At 32.6% G+C, this 25,456-nt stretch overlaps 2 protein-coding genes across 2 annotated transcripts in view; one reads left to right on the top strand and one right to left on the bottom strand.

Annotated features, from left to right (window-relative positions):
* LOC126893032 (uncharacterized) overlaps window positions 1-23,574 on the top strand; it is a 451,467-nt gene extending 427,893 nt beyond the window's left edge. Inside the window, exons 4-5 of the mRNA XM_050662974.1 lie at window positions 23,118-23,167; window positions 23,462-23,574. Coding sequence (XP_050518931.1) covers window positions 23,118-23,167; window positions 23,462-23,574 — 163 coding nt within the window. The remainder of the gene's footprint in view (window positions 1-23,117; window positions 23,168-23,461) is intronic.
* Window positions 2,311-25,456, bottom strand: part of LOC126878502 (cilia- and flagella-associated protein 251-like) — a 100,702-nt gene continuing 77,556 nt past the window's right edge. The window contains exon 2 of the mRNA XM_050641254.1: window positions 2,311-2,639. The gene's annotated coding sequence lies outside the window, so the exon portion shown is untranslated. The remainder of the gene's footprint in view (window positions 2,640-25,456) is intronic.

Here is a 25,456-nt window from a genome sequence, read left to right on the forward strand (position 1 = left end):
ATAGTTGCCAATGTCCGTTTGTTTTCGCCCACTAAATTTACCCTAGGTATTTTATAAATTAAATTTGTTAAGTTAACTTCTTCTATTAGTTTTCTGTTGACCAATGTTATTTCAGATCCAGTGTCTATCATAATTTTAATTGGTTTCTCGTTGATAAATCCATCCACAAATTTTAAATTAACTCCATTTTTCTTTTCGTTGTTTCCTGCCAATTTAATAAACTCCTTGGGGTGACAAAAGATTCCTGTTTGATTTTTGGTTTTTAGTGAGCGCCGTCGTGAAAAGACGCCGGTTGCTCATCGTTGTTTATATTTTCGTCATAATGTCTCTCTCCGTCATATTCATCTGTCTGGGTATTATTTACTTCTCTTCTATTTTCTCTTGGTCTGTCGGATCTGTTTCGGTTTTCTCGATATCCCTGTTCATTTTGTCTACCATTATTTCTGTTTTCTTGATTTGAGCGTGTGGTGTTTCTATTCTGGTATTCTCGATTTCTGTCCTCATTCCATTGCCTATTTCTTTGTTCATAATTTCCTCTTCCGTTGTCTCTATTTTCGTTTTCCCTTCTGGGATTAAAATCTCGTCTTGTATAGTCCCTCCTATTTTGATTTCTATCTCGGTAATCTTGTGTTTCTCGGGGCCTGTAATCTTCTCGCGACCTTCTTGATTTTCTTTCTCTTAGACGTGATTCTCTTATTTGTAGGAATTGGCATAAACTATCTATGTCTTTGTAATTTTGCAATGTGATATGGTCTTCCAGCGTTTCCTCGAAATGTCTTGCAATCAGTTCGACTAATTGTTCCGATGAGTAATTATATTGTAAATGTTTTGCATTATTGTAAATTTGCAAAGCATATGTCCTTTCTGATACACCCATCCTATCATTGTATTTCCCATTTTGCAATTCCTTGTTAATTTCCAATTGTTGGACCTTTCCCCAGAAATAATTCAAAAATTTTTGTTCAAATTGTTGCCAATTGCCGAATTCTTCTTCTTTACTATCGAACCATAGGCTTGCTTCATATTTGAGATGGTTTCTGATAGTTTCTTTTGCTGTATCGAAATTTCCGATGTGCTGTATTTTCTTTTTCAGGCTATTTATGAACGGCACTGGGTGTAATCTTCTTACATCCCCGCCAAACCTTATCTTCACGTCATCTGTGCTATGTATAACCATTTCTCTTCTTTCTCCGACATTCTGTTGCGTCCTGTTTTCCGTGACTTGTTTTTCTATTTCTGTGATTCTTTTTTCCACTTCTTCTCTGTCTACTTGAATAGCATTTTCCAACTTGTTTTCCAAACTTTCCATTTCTTTTTTCTGGCAATTCGTTAACTCCTTCATTTTTATTTCTTGTTCTTGCATGTGATCTTTAATTTTCATTTCTTGCTGTTCTATCTCGTTTTTCATTGTTGTCAAACATCCTTTTATTTCCTTTTCATACTTTTCTATGCGTTCCTCTATTTACTTATTATTCTCTTCTATTGCTTGTTTTGTTTCTTTTTGATTGTCATCCATTTTTTGCTGTGTTTCATCCATTTTTTGATCCACTTTATCCATTTTCTTTGATGTTTCTTCCATGGCTTGTTTCGTTTCACGTTGATTTTCATCCATCGTCCTTTTTGCTTCATCCATTGCTTGTTTTGTTTCTCTTTGATTGTCATCCAGTTTTTGTGACTGGAGTTGCATCAGTTGTAATAGTTTATCTATTCCTGATAATTCTTGCTGTTCTGATGCCATGATTGTCGTGTCTAAAATATCTTCTTGGTCTGAATGTTCTTTTTGTTTTTTGTTATCCTTGCTTTGGCTTCTTGTCACAGACATTTGTTTTCAAGAAGTATTATCCCCGCCAAATATGAAATTTTACTAGTATGTTACCAATACGACTTTTTTTTTTACCCAAATATTATAAATTGTCAATAAATATATCAAATGTAAATATCGTAAAAATAAAATATTAAATCAGTTATGTAAAATTTGTACCTAAAGAGATCTAAAATTTTATGTTATCAAATGTAAGTATCTCACTTTTTACCACAGGCATATAAATTTTCAAATACCGGCTTTACTCTTTCTATCCTTCAAATTTGCCACTCAAAATACTTTACAATGCTTTCCACGTTGGACGACAGTTGATGTGATCTTGATTATTGATATGAGATAATATTCTTATATGTTACTTAATTTAATCAATGTATTAATACTAATCCAATTAATTAACCAGATCACATATCAATATGTTTTCAATCTCAGGGCGAATTATAAATTAATTACTTACTTCCGTGGCTTCTAAATATTTCTTAATGGTTCCTAATCGGGATAGAAAAGAAAAGAGTAAAAAAAATACACATATGGGTTACAATTATAATCAAAATATTTTTTATTTTATTTAAAAGGCAATCAATGCTTAATATTTGCTATTTCTTATTATTCTTAAACATAACATTTACAAATGGGAATCTTATTTCCTTTTGGTTTTCAATTGAAAGTTTTTATTAACATTTAACTATTAGGAGTTATTAGGAACAACTCTATTTAAGTTTGATGAAGCTTTTCTGATATTATTGATTGTTATTCAATTTTTTATGTGGAATTTAATACGAAAAACCCATACATTCATGTCCAAACAAATGAGACTGACCTTTTCCTGGTGAACTGAAAATGTCCTCACACAAAACCCTTTCCTGCTATCCTTGGCTGCGATCAAACCTCGTCCTGGCTTCCAGTGATGTTCTCCTTTGAAAAACTAGCTCGAATAGCTCTCGTTCCTGCTTTTGTCGTGATGCTGTGTTCTACCTTTTTCGAAACTGCTATCAGCTACCGGGACACTCTGGGCTCAAGGAGGTTCTTTTACTCTCGACCTGGCCTACTTCTCGTTCCACGATAGATACTCCACACTCACGGAACTACACCGGCTATCTCACTCCTCGAACACTACCGTCTACTACTCGACTTCACTTCTCGACAGCTCAAAACATTCTGCTCTCACTTTGTCATCCATTCCCCTACTTTCTAAATATCCCTTCCAGATTCACAAATCAATCTTCCACCACCAACTCTCATTCGTAATATTCCTCAAAACCAATTTTTAATCTTTCTAAATATGCTTAATGGATTTCAAAAGAAAATATTTAATTCCCATTCTAAAATACTTTCTAACTATTTACAAATTTTAATGACCTATTCTCTCTTTCAAATGAGTCTTATTTAGCATAGGCTAATGATCGAAACCTTCCGCGAAAAACGATAATGAACTATCATCTATTTCACTGAGTTTTATTTAGCATAGGCTAATGATCGACCTTCCGAGAAGAACGATAATGGTACGCGTCATTCACTTTGTTTATCTAAGCACATTGTTCCGAGTTTCGTACGCTTATTCTAATCACTTCTTAAAATTAAATATAACAATTTGTTGTATACAGGTTGTTCTAAATTTATATGCCCGAGGTTGAGAAAATTAAAAATATTTTATATTAAATTGAACTCTGTTTATAATTATCAAAATTTAATTTTCATATCAAATAGAAATATAACAATATATATATATATATATATATATATATATATATATATATATATATATATATATATATATATATATATATATATATATATATATATATATATATAAAATGATGTTGGATAATCGAGTACAAATATAAAAATAAATAAGCAAAATCATTGGCTAATACTCGTAAAGTGAATGTGAATTTAGTTGGAAATATATAAAATGATGAAGGATCATCATTCCATACATTTCTGTGCAACTATATACACCGGTGTTTCGGCCTATTTGGGCCTCGTCAGTATAGTGTAGCAAGTTAAAAAAGTTGTTTGTTAACTTGTAAAAGGATTACTACAGGAGCAAGGTTACCAATTTTGGTCAGGTTGTTAGAAGACCCGCAGTCGCAAGGCTACAACTAACATTGCCAAGGAGGTAAAGCTACCTGAGGAAATGAAAAGCCATTACATTATTAAATAAAATGATGTTGGATAATCGAGTACAAATATAAAAATAAATAAGCAAAATCATTGGCTAATACTCGTAAAGTGAATGTGAATTTAGTTGGAAATATATAAAATGATGAAGGATCATCATTCCATACATTTCTGTGTAACTATATACACCGGTGTTTCGGCCTATTTGGGCCTCGTCAGTATAGTGTAGCAAGTTAAAAAAGTTGTTTGTTAACTTGTAAAAGGATTACTACAGGAGCAAGGTTACCAATTTTGGTCAGGTTGTTAGAAGACCCGCAGTCGCAAGGCTAAATTATATAAGTTACCAAAATTGGTAACCTTGCTCCTGTAGTAATCCTTTTACAAGTTAACAAACAACTTTTTTAACTTGCTACACTATACTGACGAGGCCCAAATAGGCCGAAACACCGGTGTATATAGTTGCACAGAAATGTATGGAATGATGATCCTTCATCATTTTATATATTTCCAACTAAATTCACATTCACTTTACGAGTATTAGCCAATGATTTTGCTTATTTATTTTTATATTTGTACTCGATTATCCAACATCATTTTATTTAATAATGTAATGGCTTTTCATTTCCTCAGGTAGCTTTACCTCCTTGGCAATGTTAGTTGTAGCCTTGCGACTGCGGGTCTTCTAACAACCTGACCAAAATTGGTAACCTTGCTCCTGTAGTAATCCTTTTACAAGTTAACAAACAACTTTTTTAACTTGCTACACTATACTGACGAGGCCCAAATAGGCCGAAACACCGGTGTATATAGTTGCACAGAAATGTATGGAATGATGATCCTTCATCATTTTATATATTTCCAACTAAATTCACATTCACTTTACGAGTATTAGCCAATGATTTTGCTTATTTATTTTTATATATATATATATATATATATATATATATATATATATATATATATATATATATATATATATATATATATATATATATATATATATATATATATATATATATGTAAAATATTATACGGGAAATAAATATTCTATCTTCGTCTGTGCTGCCATCTTGGGAACGTTTTCGCTGTCTACAGCTCATCAGCCAAGCTCTCAGAACAGACGAAGATGTAGAATATTTCCTCCGTATACCCGAGGCCGTAAGACAGCCATGCAGTCCTTATGGGACTAGCGCAATCTGAGTTAGTTAGAAGCAACCTACCTTGCTCGTTTCGGTACGAAACCGATCTGTGCCTCTACTTTGAGGCCACGAGATGTCACCTGGTATTTATTGAAAAATACCTACGGCGTCAAACAAGCAGGAAATAATCGCAACTTTCTACTTATTAAAAAGTATGAAAATAATATGTAAAATATTATACGGGAAATAAATATTCTACCTTCGTCTGTGGTGCCATCTTGGGAACGTTTTCGCTGTCTACAGCTCATCAGCCAAGCTCTCAGAACAGACGAAGATGTAGAATATTTCCTCCGTATACCCGAGACCGTAAGACAGCCATGCAGTCCTTATGGGACTAGCGCAATCTGAGTTAGTTAGAAGCAACCTACTTTGCTCGTTTCGGTACGAAACCGATCTGTGCCTCTACTTTGAGGCCACGAGATGTCACCTGGTATTTATTGAAAAATACCTACGGCGTCAAACAAGCAGGAAATAATCGCAACTTTCTACTTTTTAAAAAGTATGAAAATAATATGTAAAATATTATACGGGAAATAAATATTCTACCTTCGTCTGTGCTGCCATCTTGGGAACGTTTTCGCTGTCTACAGCTCATCAGCCAAGCTCTCAGAACAGACGAAGATGTAGAATATTTCCTCCGTATACCCGAGGCCGTAAGACAGCCATGCAGTCCTTATGGGACATCTACATCTTCGTCTGTTCTGAGAGCTTGGCTGATGAGCTGTAGACAGCGAAAACGTTCCCAAGATGGCAGCACAGACGAAGGTAGAATATTTATTTCCCGTATAATATTTTACATATTATTTTCATACTTTTTAAAAAGTAGAAAGTTGCGATTATTTCCTGCTTGTTTGACGCCGTAGGTATTTTTCAATAAATACCAGGTGACATCTCGTGGCCTCAAAGTAGAGGCACAGATCAGTTTCGAACCGAAACGAGCAAGGTAGGTTGCTTCTAACTAACTCAGATTGCGCTAGTCCCATAAGGACTGCATGGCTGTCTTACGGCCTCGGGTATACGGAGGAAATATTCTACATCTTCGTCTGTTCTGAGAGCTTGGCTGATGAGCTGTAGACAGCGAAAACGTTCCCAAGATGGCAGCACAGACGAGGGTAGAATATTTATTTCCCGTATAATATTTTACATATTATTTTCATACTTTTGTAAAAAGTATAAAGTTGCGATTATTTCCTGCTTGTTTGACGCCGTAGGTATTTTTCAATAAATACCAGGTGACATCTCGTGGCCTCAAAGTAGAGGCACAGATCGGTTTCGTACCAAAACGAGCAAGGTAGGTTGCTTCTAACTAACTCATATATATATATATATATATATATATATATATATATATATATATATATATATATATATATATATATATATATATATACAGTTTTTGGTTATTGGGTTATGCAGCAATTGATAAGTGTACTCTTTTAAGTCTTTATTCCGAGCTTTCGTTCATGATTATGAACATCGTCAGGGTGCTACAATTATATTATATATGTGAAACAATATGAAAATATGTATATAAAATTATATGTACTTACAAGTTATTGAGGATATTTCAAATAGGTGGTCATTAAAATGAGAATTGTACTTATTAAAATATATATATATATATATATATATATATATATATATATATATATATATATATATATATATATATATATATATATATATATATATATATAAAATGAATAATAGAATGTCTTTTTGACATATTTCAAAATTAATTTACGTTTACAATTTATATTTTTTAGAAAGAATTTTTATGTTTTTTATAAGTATGTTAGTTATTTTGTAAACCACGAGCAATTGTCTTGATAAAGGAAATAAATTGTCCGAAAGCTCGACAAAAGTTCAAAGTGTTTCACTTTTAATCAGCCCAAAACACATTGACTGCATTCCCCAAAATTATTCATTTTGTATATATATATATATATATATATATATATATATATATATATATATATATATCAAGCAGTAATTCTTGAGGATGCAGTCAATTTCTGGCCCACAAGACAAAGAAAACTCTTTGACTTAATGTCAAGCTTTCGAATTTATTTTAATTCTTTTTCGAGACATCTGTTGACAAAAATATACAAATATAAAAATTATGTACTTACAATTTTCTTAATTACTTACTAGTCAAATGGTATCGAAAACCGATTTCTAGCAATAGATTCATAAATTACTATTCAGAACATCCTACAAGAATGAAAATAAACTTAATTTTGGGACTAAAAAGTAGAGTAATAAAAATATCTCATCCAACATATAGAGAACAGAGTTTGAAGAGACTAAAAAACATATTACTGGAAAACTCTTATCCGGTAGGCCTACTTAATAAATTAATTTTTAGTACTGCAACCTCTCCACCTTCCATCATTACAAGCCAAGAAATAAATAATAGCCCAACAGTTGACACCTTAGTACCAGCAATATCGCAAACATTTGGATCTTTACCTTATATTCCATTCTTAACACAAAAACTTCTAAAATTATTTAAAGGATTGGAAAACATGAAAATTGCTACTAGAAATGTTAAAACTATAGCACAACTATACACTAAAACTAAAGATCCTTTAACGACTAAGGAAAGTTCAAAAGTTGTGTATCAAATACCTTGCTCAGACTGTGATAAAGTTTATATAGGAGAAACTTCTCGTATATTGCACAGTAGAATAATTTCTCACAGAAGTGATATTAACACAAATAAATCGCAAGCTTGTGCGTTAGCCGACCACTCAATTAATTTAAATCATACATTTAACTTTTCACAAGCGTCAATCCTACAGAGGGTAAAAAATGAACAGAAAAGGTTATTTATAGAAATGACACATATACAGAAAAATAAAAAATGTATAAATAGAAAATCCGATATAGACAAATCAAGTAACATTTATTGTTACATATTAGCATATCAACAAAAAATTTAGCACATCGTAATCTGATTTTCTATCATACAATCCAACATCAAAATTTATATATACTTTAGACAAATTAACTGGACTAATTAAACTTGATTTATTTTTCATAGATCAAACTAATAAAATCTAATAAAAATTTATATTGTTACTAGTTTTACTTTCCTTCTACATAAAGTATATACACTTTATATATTTCGTGACATATTTCATGACGTATATGAATTTTTATATGTGCATGATTGTCCTTTTAGTAAAGTTCCTAATTTTTCCAATGTAATCTCACGACTAGTAAGTAATTAAGAAAATTGTAAGTATATAATTTTTATATTTGTATATTTTTGTCAACAGATGTCTTGAAAAAGAATTAAAATAAATTCGAAAGCTTGACAGTAAGTCAAAGAGTTTTCTTTGTCTTGTGGGCCAGAAATTGACTGCATCCTCAAGAATTACTGCTTGATATTTAAATATACAGTCAAGAATACCATAACCTTATATATATATATATATATATATATATATATATATATATATATATATATATATATATATATATATATATATATATGAGCAATATTTCTACTTTTCGGTGAATTTTGTGGGGAGGGTCCTCGGATTTTCTTCAAATTTTAGTCTATTGAGAAAACGTCATCCTGAGAGTTACAGCCCCCTAGGGGCCTTAGAGCCCTAGATAGGGCCCGTCAAAGACCCAAAAAAGGTCCTTTTTAGCCTATCTTTGACAGGCTGTATATCGACTCCCAGTTAACCGATTTTAACTTACCAAACGTTATTTTCTTTATAATTTTAAGTAGGTTTATCAGTGAAAATTTCAAGTCTCTAATTAATAACCTTGATTTTTGGGACCATTTTAAGTAACGCTAAAAATTTCAAAAAATTGCTATTTTCAAAAATTTGTTAAAAATCTAATTTTAATCCGATTTTCTTTTTCTGGTCGGCGGTTTAAAGGTAATAAAAAGGTCTTTAAAACAGTATCTCAAGAGTTAAAATCCGTTCGGTAGAAGCGGATATACAACAGATTGAAAATGGACATTTTTGTAAAAATCGCGTTTTTACGGATTTTCAAAGTGCTGACACGTTTTGGGGTATATATTAAATTGTACCAAAATTTTTTTAGAAGTAGCTTTTTATATAAATAATAACTTCGTATTGGAGATTTTCTTGGCCCGGGCCTCTAGCTACCTTATATGACCCTCTAAAAATGAGTATTTTGTTACTCAAGTGAGGTGACTTAACAAACAACTTACGGTCTATTTATATCAATCAGAGAGCCTGAAGACTTTAACTATTACGGATTAGAAAAGTAGAGATCACAACATTTTATTTGAGGGCTCACACAAACTTCTAGGTAGCCTAGAAGTACAGTTATGATATTTCAAAGTCCTAACTAAAATTAAAGTATCAATTCTGTGAACGCTACTTTTATAGACTAAGAGCCGCTATGGGTGAAATTTGTTAACTATTTAAAACCTAAAAGAAAACGTATGAACACTATACTGTCACTTTTTAGAAGCACATACCTCGACAGTGGCGCATCAAACTTTCCACTTATGAACGGGATAAATAAATTAAAAGGTACCCTTCCTTACACCCAGAATTCAATTTTGTTAATTTTTTAAAGTTTTACGTTATTAAGAAATAAAACTCAGTGTAATTTTAACACACCACCCCCATCCCCCTTCCCCCACCACCAAAAAATCCAAAAAACTATTTTTTAGGGGATTTTTGGTGATTTTCCCTATTTTATAGACTTCAAAATAGATTAAATTAATGTTTTTTATAGGTTATATGTAAATTGAAGTAACTGTGTCCTGTAGAATATTTAAAAATTGGAGAAATACGTTGAAACCCCCAAAAACCCCCTCGAAAAACAATTTTTTGGATTTTTGAAGATGGAGAACCTTACGGAAACTTCTGAAATAAATTAGAAATATAGCATTTGATAAAATACACAAGATTAAAACAAAATAGTCCAACAGCCATCCCCAAAAAAAAGTTTTTCGTTTAAAAGTTTATAAAAATAAAAAAATAATTTTTTTTAGGTTACGTCACTCAACCTACGTGTCTATAAAAAATAGGCATGTTTTGTAAAAGCCACAAGTATGCGTGTGAATTTTTTGAAATTTTAAAATTGATTACATCCCACCTAAAAAAATAAAAAACGAGAAATGAACTTTTTGATGGTGGGGGTAGGAAAACAGGGGAGGCGGGTTGAAATTACACTGAGTCTTATTTTTGAATCACGTATAACTTTAAAAAATAAAGAAAAATAATTCTGGGAGTGAGGGAGAGTACCTTTTAATTTATTTATCCCCTCCATAAGTAGAATGTTTGATGCGCCACTGTCGAGGTGTGTGCCTCTAAAAAGTGACGGCAAAGTGTTCATAGCTTTTCTTTTAGGTTTTACTATTTAAGTTTTAGGCTTTTATCGTGCTTAAAATAATTATCAAATTTCATCTATAGCGGCTCTTAGTCTATAAAAGTAGCGTTCACAGAATTGATACTTTGATTTTAGTTAAGACTTTGAAATATCATAACTGCACTTCTAGGCTACCTAGAAGTTTGTAGGACCCCTTAAATAAAAGGTTTTAATCTCTACTTTTATAATCTGTGATAGATAAAGTCTTCAGGCTATCTGATTGATAGAAATAAGCCGTAAGTTGTTTGTTAAGTTGCCTCATTTGAGTAACAAAATACTCATTTTTAGAGGGTTATATAAGGTAGATAGAGGCACGGGCCAAGAAAATCTCCAATGAAACGTTATTATTTATATAAAAAACTGCCTGTAAAAAAATTTTTGTACAATTTAATATATACCCCAAAACGTGTCAGCACTTTGAAAATCCGTAAAAACCCCATTTTTACAAAAATGTCTATTTTCAATCTGTTTTATCTCCACTTCTGCTGAACGGATTCTAACTCACAAAATATAATTTTAAAGCCCTTTTTAATACCTTTAAACTGTCGTCCAGAAAATGAAAATCGGATTAAAATTAGATTTTTGACAAATTTTTGAAAATAGTAATTTTTTGAAATTTTTAGCGTTACTTAAAATGGTCCCAAAAATCAGGGTTATTGACTAAAGCCTTGAAATTGTCACTGAAAAAACTACTTAAAATTACAAAGACAATGACGTTTGGTAAGTGAAAATCGGTTAAATGGGAGCCGATATACAGCCTGTCAAATATACGGCAAAAACGACCTTTTTTGGGTCTTTGACGGGCCCTATCTAGGGCTCTAAGGCCCCTAGGGGTCTGTAACTCTCAGGATAACGTTTTTTAAATAGGTCCAATAACATACTAAAATTTGAAGAAAATCCGAGGACCCTCCCCACAAAATTCACCGAAAAGTAGAAATATTGCTCATATATATATATATATATATATATATATACAGGGTGATTGATTAGTGTGAGGAAGCTCAGTAGATCTGTTGTAGTAAAAATTACAAAAAAAAGTTATTAACAAAAATTGTAGGCAGCTGTAAACTCCACATTTTAAAATTAGTTCTGCTTCACTTCCACATCACAACAGTGTAAAGCTTTATTATGTTATACCGGGTACTTAAAAAGTTATAGCCAATATTACCTGAAAATCGTATTAAGTTTAACTCCCTGTATAATTTAAAAGGAGTATAGGAACATTGATCTATTGCAACCATAGTTTTTTAATAATTGTTAAAAATTATAAAACATATTCGTTTTCATAATATTCGTTAAATCAAATACAGGGTAAGTCAAAATGCAAGTACATTATTTTCTTGGTAATTTTAAATAGAACACCCTGTATTTTATATCACTATCGTAAAGTACTAATATCGTACTTCAAATTTTATTAAGTACTCCCTATACCTGAAGTTACCAGTTTTCTAGATATTTTTATTTTTCCATCAAAGTATTAATTTGGTAGGTATTTTAGCGTTTACCAATAATTATTGTGAGTTGGCCATGATTGATTTGTCAGAAACTGACAGTTTGACATTATTGTTTATTATAAGTAACGAAATAACGACACAGAAAAGAAAACAATTTATTTTAAATAAAATTTATATAAAATAACCGACGGAAAATTAAAAAAAAGTAACAACACAAAAAAATAAAAAACAACAGTAATTTTAACTTATCTTACTTAAGTAAGGTGTTCAAAATGACCTCCCAAAACATCTATGCATACTTGAAAGCGGCCATTGAAAGAGTTGCTTACATTACTAAGCATTTGTAAAGAAATATTTTGAAATAGAATTCGGATTCTATTTCAAAATATTTCATATCATCTCTTGTTGTTGGAGGTATTTTATATACTTCTTTCTTAACGTAACCCCAAAAAAATGAGTCCATTTTATTAAACTCTGGTGACCTTGGGGGCCATCTTACCGGTCCATCCCTTCCGATCCATCTTTCACCAAACTTATCATTAAGTTCACCACGTACTAATTCGTTGTGGTGCGCAGGAGCACCGTCATGTAGAAACCACATTTGTTCACGTATATTAAGTGGAACCTCTTCTAATAATATCGGTAACTAATTTACGATAAAATCTAAATAAATCGCACCATTTAAATTATCTTCAAAAAATATGGTCCTACTACATGGTTACCGACGATACCTCCCCACACATTTAGAGACCATCTTGTTTGACTATGTGTTACTATGTGGTATGGATTACTTGTTGAATAGAAGTGAAAGTTATGCCTATTAACAGAACCGTTTCGATGGAATGTAGCTTCATCACCAAATAGGACATAATCAAAAAATCTCTCTGCTCATTAATTTTTTCTAAGGCCCATTCACAAAATGCTATTCGTTTCTGAAAATTATCGTTATTTAATTCTTGGTGCTTTTGAATATGATAAGGGTGCATCTTGTTTTTAGATAGAATGTTTTGAACAGAGTAGTAACTAAGTTCTTGTTCATTGGAAATACTGCTTATACTTGTGTGTGGGTTTTCTGTAACTGCCATCAACACACTCATTTCGTTTTCCTCTGTCACACTAGTTTTTTTTTCGTTCATGTTTTTCATAATTCACTGAACCAGTGCGGTTAACTCGATCTTTCAATTTTTCAAATGTATCTTGTCTAGGTTGCCGCCTATCTGGAAACCGTTCTTGATAAATTCTAGCTGATAGTAATGAATTTTTATTGCATTTCCCCAAAATCCAGATCATATCTACCATTTCATGAGTAGTAAAATTCATTATTGTTAATTTAAATTGAATTAATTACTGAATTACTAAATAATAATTGTTGCTAATTTACGGTGTACCCCAATACTGAATTAATAAACAATAATGTCAAACTGTCAGTTTCTGACAAATCAATCATGGCCAACTCACAATAATTATTGGTAAACGTTAAAATATCTGCCAAATTAATACTTTGATGGAAAAATAAAAATATCTAGAAAACTGGTAACTTTAGGTATAGGGAGTACTTCATAAAATTTGAAGTACGATATTAGTACTTTTCGATAGTGATATAAAATACAGGGTGTTCTATTTAAAATTACCAAGAAAAAAATGTACTTGCATTTTGACTTACCCTGTATTTGATTTAACGAATATTATGAAAACGAATACGTTTTATAATTTTTAGCAATTATCAAAAAACTATAATTGCAATAGATCAATGTTCCTATGCTCTTTTTTAATTATACAGGGAGTTAAACTTGATACGATTTTCAGGTAATATTGGTTATAACTTTTTAAATACCCGATATAACATAATAAAACTTTACATTGTTGGGATGTGGAGGTAAAGCAGATTTCAAATTTAAAATAAAATACAGGGTGTTCCATTTAATAAAACATAAGTTTGGTCTGCCACCATCATATGGGACACCCTGTACGATTGTAGCTAATTTTAAAATGTGGAATTTAAAGTTGCCTACAATTTTTGCCAATAACTTTTTTTTGCAATTTTCACTATAACAGATATACTGAGCTTCCTCACACTAATCAATCACCCTGTATATATATATATATATATATATATATATATATATATATATATATATACAGAGGCCGCGACGCTGCGAACTGGCATCGTTGCGCCCCATAAAAACCTGTACCAAATACATTAGACTCTAATACATCCAACTCCCACAAAAATCTAGAAACATGTTGCCACTAGCGCCTCTGCCGGCTTGAGTTGAACTACGCTTTGAAAACGTAAAATTTTATGTAAAAATTCAAATTTAATTTTATGAATTTTTGGATAACGAGCTAATTTTTCTAAATTGTGTTTGTACTTTTACAAAAAATGTTTTATTTTTTTATTTTATCAAGTCTAAAATAAATTATAATTATTTTTTCAGTAAATACAATGAAATTAACAGGAAAAAACATTGTATAAAAGAAGCATAAAAACTTACCAACATGAGGTTAGTCCATTAAATTTTTAACAGTATCACAAAACATAACTATGTAAAATTACTAATCTTTTGGTAGTTACAATGTTTTAATTTTACCTCACAGTAATAGTTTTTGACACTGAAATTTTTCATAAAAACCTGGTTGTCTATTTCAAATGGATTATTGGCGTCTCGTAACTGGCGTCGCTCTAGATTTTAAATCATGTCTTTCTGTCTGATCCTGCCACATCATTAAGTTCTTTTAGTAATAGCAGATTTACAAAATCCATTTTTTTTTCAAAATACATATACAATATACATTAAACACAAAGCAAAATTTAGGTTAATAATATTAATATGGATTAATTGACAGATCTTCAGTAATTCATAGTTTGTGGTTAACAACGCAGAACACTAGGTTGCGCTTTATCGTTTGCTTCATCAAAACTAATAGGAAACGTCAAGAGTTGTATGTATTACAGTATAATGTATTTACATGTACATACTGACTTTTCGGAGTGACAAACACTATAGACCCTAAAGCGGAGATCGTGAGCGACCGACTCACTACGTCTCAGCCCACTTTTCCACTTGCTCACTTCGCTAGCTTAACTAGGGAGAGAGTCTATTAGCTCAGTTACTTTTATATTCCTGGCAAGCCAGCTCTCCCTACCTTTGCTGCTGAGGAGTAAGAAGTAGATCTAACGCGCACTGCCTTCACTTCGAAGAATCTAACCATGTGTACTTTCGGTATACATAGATCATGACAGCCTTGCGAATGATATTAAGATACAAGAACTACAATATCTTGGCCACGTGATGGGAGGAAAAAATACCAACTTCTGCAGAATATCCTGTAGGGAAATATTTTAAGAAAGCGTAGCGTAGCAGGGAGTGGTTTAGTTACTCGCATAACCAGCTGTTTACAGCAGCAGTAAACAGAATACCAATAATGATGATCGTCATCCTTCGAAAGAAGACGACACCTTAAGAAGAAGAAGATAGGGTTATCCATCTTCTCCCTTTTAGTATTTCTATGGTATAGGGCTGTATAGGCAAATATAGGGTATATATTTGCTGTATTTATTGACTATGAGAAGGCCTTTGATCGAGTACAACATCACAAATTAATTAAAATACTAAAGGATAAAGGAGTTGATAGTCAAGATGTACGAATCATAGAAAAATTATACTGGCGTCAAACAGCGACAGCTTGCATAAATGGAAAATCAACAGAAATATGCAAAATACAAAGAGGCGTCAGACAGGGTTGTATACTGTCCCCACTGTTGTTCAATTTGTATTCAGATAGAATATTTAAGGAAGCGCTGCATAATTTGGAATGGGGTGTGAAGGTTAATGGAATTCTGATAAATACAATCAGATATGCAGACGATACAGTTATTTTAAGTGATGATATGAATGGATTACAACACCTTTTAAATGCCATTGACAGAGTGGGAAGAGAGTTTGGCCTAAATATAAACTGTTCAAAAACAAAGTACATGGTATTTAGCCGTTTGGCCCATCAAGATTCACGGTTATATGTTGATGGTCATATGATTCAAAGAGTACCCAGTTTTAAATATCTTGGTTGCCATATTACTGAACAACTAGATCCAGATAAAGAGATAAAATGTAGAATCGAGATAGCCCGCACGACATTTTTAAAAATGAGGTCATTCTTCTGTAATGATACCTTGCAACTTCAACTTCGAAAGCGCATGATTAAATGCTACATTTGGTCAGTCCTCTTGTATGGTGTCGAAGCATGGACATTAAAAATATCCACCATTAACCGTTTGGAGGCCTTTGAAATGTGGCTGCACAGACGTATTCTAAAAATACCATGGACGGCTATGCTGACAAATGTGGCAGTCCTTAAGAGAGCAAATGCTACCCGTGAGCTGCTTGATAACATCAAATATAGAAAGATGGCCTATTTTGGACACGTAGTAAGGGGAGACCGGTATAATATTCTTCAACTTATTATGATGGGTAAAATCGAAGGACGCAGAGGAATTGGTAGAAAGCAGGCCTCTTGGTTGAAGAATATCCGGGAGTGGACAGGAATAAAGAAAGCAGAACACCTATTTAGAATAGCTCGAGACAGAGACAGTTTCGCCATGTTAATCGCCAACGTCAAGGGGACTTGATAGGGCACGTTAAGAAGAAGATGGTATAGGGATGAATTATAGCGGTTTGGGATGTTTTTTTATTGAGGCACACATTTTTAACCGTGTTTTTTCCTTGTGTTTAAGTTTTTACACTTACACTAACACAGGTTAGTGTTGTCACAAATATTTTATTTCCATTATTGAAGTTCAATAAGTACCGTTGAAAAATATGTTGAAAATGTTTGCAATATGAAATAAAAGGCTTATTTAAGTGAAAGCATTATTTACTAGAGTATTTGAAAATAGTAAATCTTGTTGCTTTAAATGTTTTTATAAATGGAACTCATTTAAAAATACATCAAATATTGTGTGTTGGTACTAGAGCTCTAATTGTTTTTGACTTTAATTTGGAATTCAAAAATCTATTTGTATACATCGAAATCTCTAATAAATATATTATGAATTAATTAACTAATTGCTTCACATTCATGTGTTTAAAATATATAAATGTATGATAGCGCGAACAAACAATTCCGAAACCGGGCAATTCAATTGATAAGCCAGAAAACTACCATCCCATAGTCCTACTCAACATGGTATAATATAAACTATTAGAAAAGCTTCCCCTTAACAGAATTAGTCACAGGATGCTTGAAAATGTCTCCACTGAACAAGCTCTTTCACGCTCATCAAAGCTGTACGGACCAAGTCTTGTTATTAACAACTTTTATAGAAGCGAGTTTTCAAAAGAAACAAAAAACATTAACAGCATTGATCAATTGATCATAGATCTAATGCGGCACCTACATTGGATCCGTATTTCTCCGATCCGATCCGACGTCGGATTAAAAAATAAACCCATAGTATTAAATGGCGGCGCCTACATGGATCCGTATTTCTCCGATCCGATCCGATATCGACCGACGTCGAACTGCTTCTCTGCTGTAGCTTCTCCTATCAATCGCCCGATATCGAGCGATTTACGGATCCAATGTAGGTGCGGCCTAACAGAAGTATATGACACTGTTTGGTGATAGTGGTTAATATATAAACTGGCCCTTATTATCCCTTTTTTTTATTATCCAGAAAGATAATTAAACTCATTGACAACACGCTGACAAACAGAACTGTCCAGGTAATAATGAGAAAGGAGACGAGTAAACAGGTGAACCTTAATACTGGCCTTCCACAGGGTTCTGTTCTTGCCCCTTTCTAAATGTAGAACTACAGAAATTACTCTCACGAATGACCTATCCATTCTCAGCGAATATTTTAAGACATGGAGATTAAAACCAAGTACTACAAAAACTGAAGTATCAGCTTTTCATACCAACAATAGTCTTGCAAACAGAGAATTGCGAGTGTATTTTAATAATAAACTGTTGAAACTCAATAAATACCTGAAATAACTTTGGGTTACTCTAGATCAGCGATACTCAACCTTTTTTTTTTCTTTGAGCCACATAGTACCTATTGCCACAGCTTACGGACCGCAATCTAGGCGAAGTAATATACAGTATGGTGCAAATGAAAGGAATATATTCGTTTTTTCGTAAACCGGCGACTAAGAAAAAATCCTGAAACAAGTCGATTTTAAAATTAGAATAGAGGTCGTGTGATAGCTAATTTGAAAGATATTCGATGCTCTATTCAGTAATATAAACATTTTATGCATATTTCATTTTTGAATATAAGGATTCGCATACGTATGATGAATCAAACAACGTGAGGAGCAAGTAAGCGCAACTTTTGAGAGTTTAACTATTTTGATTGGGAAATAAGCCAGAATTAAATTGAAAAAATAATTTTATCAACGTTTTGATGCCCAAATCGGATGTCGTCGTCAAAATACAAAATATTACTATAATATTATACAGTAATATTTTATATTTTGACAACGACATCTGATTTGCGACCTCCCAACGAAATAGCTTCAGAACAGCATTTTGAGTGTTTTATAGTTATTCGGTAATAATTTCCACAATTTTTCATATTGGTTTGCGTCTCTATTTTCTTTAAAAATTGCCTCCAGATTTCTATAATTTTTAATATAAATTAGTTCATCTGGCAACTTTGCGCTATTAAATCCCAATGCCGCAAGTTGTATAGTAGCGGCTACTTCTAAGTGCCAGAGATTTTCAACTAATAGAAGACATTTCCTAATCATTAAATAATCAACTATTTTCAATGGGAAATAAGCCACAATTTTACAAAAAAAATGATTTTATTAACGTTTCGACGCCCAAGTCGAAAAATACAAAATAATACTAAATTAAACAAAAATGTTGTTGCTTAGTAAAAAATTCTTCTAATAATTTATTTAATCTGACTCATTTATATCGGCAATTCAGACATTTATTATACATTTTAAAGTAGAAGACTTTAAAATGATATTGCCAATATTGATGAGTTACGTTCCTGGGACGACTTTACTAAAAGATAGTTCATTATTTGATTACATGAAATCAACCCAACTAAAGAATATCCGCCACAAAAAATTATACCATGTAATCTGTCTTTAAAAAGACAACCAAATGCAACGGTGGAAGTAAAATTCTCGCGCTAGAGACTCCATAGTAAATTATAAAATTGATTATAAAAAAAGCCACAAGGAAATAGCTTCAGAACAACATTAATCATTAAATCTTTCTGAAATCCATTGCTCAAGGAAACTAAGTAATTAAAAATAGTAGCATAGTTTTCTGGATATACATCAATTCCATCTGGTTGACCCTTTTAGCAATGTCGAAAAGTTGTGCAGATTTTTATATTAATTTCTTCGATGTACCTACATTGTTTAGCTTGCCCTCGAAATCAAATACTTCATTTGTCAACTGCGAAATAATTTTATGTTTACCTTTTAATTTGTAAACGACGATTAAGTTCGCCAAGTTTTTCTGTTATGTCGGAAATAAATGCTAAAAGCTACCACCAACTATCTTACTCAAGTTCAAAATAATTTTATCGCTTATAGGGTCCTTTAGTTAGCCTTCGGGCCACATAAAAAAATCAAGAGGGCCGCATGTGGCCCAGGCTCAAGGGCCGCAGTTTGAGTATCACTGCTCTATACTGATCGCTCACATTCAGGGAACACCTGACGAAAACCGCAGCAAAACTAAAAACACGTAACAATATAATACAGAAACTCTGCGGCACTACATGGGGGTCCACAGCATCAACCTGAATATCCTCTGCTCTTGGCCTGATATATCCGGTGGCAGATTACTATGCACGGGAGTGGTTATATGACAGGCATAACCACCTAGTCGACACTCAGCTAAACCGTGATATGAGTATGTATAATAACAGACACGATTATGCCCACCCTTACAATATGGGTACCCACCCTTAGTAACAGCACCACCCAACATATGCGGTTAAAGAATACAACAAAATTATGGATAGTCGCCAACTTCTAGACCACAACGATATCCTCGATATTCTTGAAAAACGCCTCCGGTCCAGGTTACTTCTACTGTATACTCAAGCCAAGCGCTGCAGCAATCCAACTTTGATGTAAATTCCCGATGGAGAGAAGAATGGAAAAGTAAGACAGCACCGCATTACCATAGTCTACCGGACATTATATACCAACCTGACGAATTTGAACGTCCCCGTAAGATTTGGGCAGCCCTTAATGGAATCAGAACAAAATGTCGAAGCTGCGCCGACTCCCTCTACAGATGGGATAAACTTCCCTCACCTTGTGACTGCGGCTTTGTAAGACAGACGATCAGACACATAATACGGGACTGTCCACGCAGAGCATACACAGGCGACCCTACAGACTTTGTAATGGCAACCTAAGGGTCAATGGAATATGTAAAAAATCTACATCTGTTTGTGGTGTATTGTATGATACATAGATATAAATTTAATTCAATTACCTATTCTGTGATGTAAGCCGTAACCTAAATAAGAATAAATAAAACACGCCAACACATCATGGCAAGATGATCCTTGGTAATTTAAATGCAGAAATTGAAAGGGAAGATAATATCTTAGGGATCACCCTGTATAGCTCATAAATAATTCTTACAACGATTCGACAAAACTTAATCTGTACTTGTAGTCAGGTTAAGCTTTGTCGAATGTTACACTTGATCCCAACTACCGTTTGTCGAAGAAACTTTGGCGTTAGGCGCATAATTAATAAAGTAGTTTATATTCTTGAAAGTTTCCCTTTACAAACATGCGGTAATAACAATAGGGAGAAATAATATTATACCTTCGGGCTCAAATTTTCCCAAAATTTGTCTATGAATGACTTTAGTTCATACGTAGATATATCGTTCCTTTTTTGACTTTTGCCAAATTTTTATTTATTTTCTGTATGAGGTAAGACACTATTTATAATTTTGGGATTGATAAAACATTTGCACAATTACATGCACGAGAATAGAATATTTTTTTTCCACCTACCTCTACCGAAAGTATACTTTTCCTGACCTGATTGTAGTGAGCAAAGTCGTACTTTTCCTCCCTAGAGTGGAGGAAAAGTAAAAGCGACGTCATGGTATGTCATTGATGAAATAACTTATTTAGTCCTATACAATAGTCTATTATCTATTACGTAAGTATCTATACATTTTAAGGTCATTTATAAAACACCTTGTATTTTGCAGAATGATAAAAAACAGTACATTGATATTTTGATTTAACAATGTTTACATTAATAATTTGACTTATATTTGACAGTTGACAGTTATAATGTACCTACTTGTTAGTTTTAGTTTTCTAATAAATTTTGTTAGTTACATAAATAAATTATTTAAAAATAAAAATATGACTTGTTATTTGAGGAAGGTGGAAAAATCATATATATATATATATATATATATATATATATATATATATATATATATATATATATATATATATAACATGGTAGTAAAGTGCCTTTTCCTCCCTTGAATGATTACTTCATTCTCGGGAGAAAAAGTAGAACTTTCCTTCCTTGTTATACAAATAGCTATATGTATTTAATAATTTATTTGTGACTTAAATTGAATTTGAATTTCAAGTAAAGTCTGACAAGGTATCTAAAAGATTCATTAATATTCAGCTATTGTTTAAGATGTAAAATTCCAGAAAAAACCTGTTTTATGAAATGATGCCTTGTTTATATAATTTCACACCTGAACAACAGCACTCTGCTCTGCTGAATATTAATGAGTCTTTGATACTTTGCTAGACTTAACAGCGGAAGTAGCGGATAAAACAGATATAACAGAAGTAGCGGATAAAACAGATATAACAGAAGCTGGTACAAGAGCAACATTAGCATATTGTATTCCCGCGCTTTTTCTATTATATCCGTCTCATTCCTTTTCCTGGTACGAATCCGCATTGTTCTTCAGCTATCTCTGGAAGCAGAAAGTTCTTTAGTCGTTCATTGATTATATGTAGCAGGATTTTTCTTAAGTGAGGAATAAGTGTTTCAGTAATTACTGCATATGGTTAGTGATCATTCATTATGGATAGAGATAAAAGTTGATTTGCACAACTCATCAGGTCATTCACCTGTCATCCATATCATGTTGCACATATCTAGTATGATATCTACGCTAATATTGACCATTGAACTTAGAGTCTCCCCTGGTATGGCATTGATCCCAGGGTTTTTTTGTTTCTGAGTTGGTTGTGAGCCTTCATTACCTCTGCTCGTAAGATGATTGGTCCTGCATCTGTGATTTTTCTGACATTTTTCTTGTGTTCTCAGACTGATGCATATTTTGACGTATCTTTGTATAATTCTGAGAAGTAATGTTTTCAAGTTTCTGCAAAATTCTCTATATCTATTTTTACTTCTCCATTATGGTCTTTCATGGCTTGGAGTTATAGCTCTAACTCTCGGAACAAATATTTAATTTTGTTTAATATTTAATGACTTTCTTATCCAGCTTGTTATTCCATTCCATTTAGTTGTATGTAGTTTGAGTCGGCAATGCAGTTTTAGCAGCTTATGATCCGATTCATAATATGTTTCAGGCATATCTGTTATGTTTATTTTTGAAGTTTCCTTTTCCTCACGATAATGTGGTCGATTTGCTTTTTAAGTTCTTGCGCTCACGGTTTTGTGAAGAAAGCTTATATTAAAAATAGGATATAGTAAAACAACATGGAAGTATTTTGTTTATTTTTTATTGATATGTAGTTTTATTAATGTCTATATTTAATGGTGTTTGTTTATAAAGTTTTGATACCAACGGAAGTGAAGAAAGAAAAAATAAGTATTTCAAATTGTGAATAAATTATATGAACTGAAATTAGATAAATTTAAATATGAAATAATTTTTATTATTTTCTTATATTCTGAAAGCTTCATTAGTAATTTTTGTGCTAAAAAATAGAAAAAGCGTGGAACTAGACGAAACTTATTCCAGAACTGCAAAAAAGGTATATTTATAATATTTTCACCTAAACGGTTTTGATGGACTACTTCTGATGGGGTAATTTTTTTTGCATTTTAAAAAATATATGGACTAGTTTCTTCAGGAAATTTTGTTAACTGCTTTTGCAGACAAGAAAAATCATACGTAACTTCTGTATTTTTCTTCCAGAAAGAAGAATCTGCGAAACCGTTTGGAGTGGATATTTCTTTTTATTTTATGTAATAATAATATTATTGCTTGTATTCTATATTTAATATTAAATCAATCATTTTCAACGTCTTTTATTTAAATACCTTTATTGGAGAGCTTGGAAATTCATGAGTTCTAGTTTTACACAAAATAATGCATGTGGCTATTAATTTTGTATTTTATTTTATTTATTCGTTTGCACTACAAAAAGAACTCTGTCTCACAAGAAGAAATTTTGACGCATAAGTTCAAGAATTGGCATTAAAAGTAAGGTATGTTTTTATTTTTTTTTTATTTTGGATAATAAATGGATTATTTAATAGTTTTGAGAAATACGTTATCACAATTGATGTGTCCAATATCGTGTTATGGATCGAATGTAGCTCAAGAGGTTGAAGTTTTGACGATCAATAAAACACTTCTTCAAATGATATAGTCTCATTAAACCTTTTTATTTAAAGACCATATCTACACTTCTTTAACTTCATCTGGATGTTTTTTTATCATTTTTATTGTATGCTTAACCACTGACCAACTTTCTAGGGTATCTGATGCAAATACATTGTTTGTAAAGCGTTAATCGCTAGACATAGGTCTCCCTTTGTTCTTTTCGCCTGTCTCTATCTTGTGCGACTTGCATCCAGTTACCATTAACACGCTTCAGGTTGTCAGTCCATCTGGCTGGTGGGCGTCCTCTGCTGCGAATTGCTTCCTGTCTTGGCCTATCATCGATAGCGTCTGTTGTTTTTGTTCTATAACGTATTACTTCATTTAGGATTCAGTCTCTCACAGAAAAATCCAACATCTAGGTTCACATATGTCATTACAGCATATTTGTGGATGACCTTAAGGTTTACCTTGCATCGGGCTTATAATGAATCCTTCTCCGCCATTTGAAATGCCTTCTTCCCCTTTAAAATGAAATAAGTGTACTGATTTAAGAGCGATTTGATCTTTTTTCCTTCGTCTTATTTTGCTGAGGCCGATGATGTCCCATCTTCTGGTCCAATATAGGAGTTCTAACGAAGTAATACAAATTTGTCACTCTTTGTGGTAGCGTGATTTTTCTGGGGATACTTAGCACCGTTTCCTCCAACTTTGTTTTAATAAGTTGGAGCATTAATATTTTTGGTTTTACAATTGGTTGTGTTACTTGGCGTCTTCTACAATATTTCTCCATTCGTTCCTGTTTTTGCTTATGGTTGTCCATTCTCTAACTCCCATCTTCTTAATGTCTGCAATTATCGGGTTCTCACATCTCGCTTTGAAACAAAAAGAAGAATTTGACTGACAGACCTTAAAGTAAATTGCAATAAAAAATATTTCCTAGCTTGTCATTTCTCGTTGAACGAGCCGGAGCAGGCCTGCTATTCTTCGTACTGCTATTGCTGAGTTGTAAAAATCACTCGCGAGGACTATATTTAGTTTCTATACACTTTTCGGAATTATAAGTGACTGCTTACCAAGAGAGTTGGCTGGCGAATATGTCTTTTTTAAAATGATACGAGTAGGTAGGTAATTATATACAAAAAACTTTAAGGTTTTTACTTGAAAAAAAGATAAACATTAATACTCACTGAATTAGGTATTAGCCTACTCGTATATACGGGGTGTCCCAAAACTAATAAATAATTAGAAACAATGGAAATAATAAATTCTTTCACTAATAATTAATTATAGTATTGAAAAAAAAAAATGAATTAAAATATTCTTTACAAAAACAAGAAAATTAAAAATTCTTATTCCTAGTGGTATGGACGAACCACAACCGCCCACCACAATACGCAGTATTGTTATGGCTCAAAAGGCAAAGGACATAATTTTACTACAGAGCGTTTATATACACCACTATTAGTTTTAACTGTGGCCACTCCAACTATACCATCAGATCCAGGATGAACCTCAATTATACGGCCCAAAGGCCATTGTAGCGGGGGAACATTATTTTGGCCGATTTCCACTAACGTACCTAGTTGGACGTTTGGAGACGGAGAATTCCATTTCGCCCTTTGATGAAGAGTTTGGAGGTATTCCTTAGACCACCGCTCCTAAATCTGTTGGTGCAACTTATTTAATAATTGCCAACGTTTCAACCGATTGTGCGGAACATCGAGCAACATTTCTTCGGGCGGAGCACTCAAAGGCTCCATGGTCAAAAAATGTCCTGGAGTTAACGCACTAAGATCGTTCGGGTCTGAACTTAACGGGCATATTGGCCTGGAATTCATGATAGCCTCAATTTGAGAAAAAATAATATATAACTCTTCAAAAGTTAGTACTTGTTCTCCAATTGTGCGAATTAAATGACCCTTTACCGT

The sequence above is a fragment of the Diabrotica virgifera genome, chromosome 10 (genome assembly GCF_917563875.1).
Source record: "Diabrotica virgifera virgifera chromosome 10, PGI_DIABVI_V3a".
Taxonomy (NCBI): Eukaryota; Metazoa; Arthropoda; class Insecta; order Coleoptera; family Chrysomelidae; genus Diabrotica; species Diabrotica virgifera.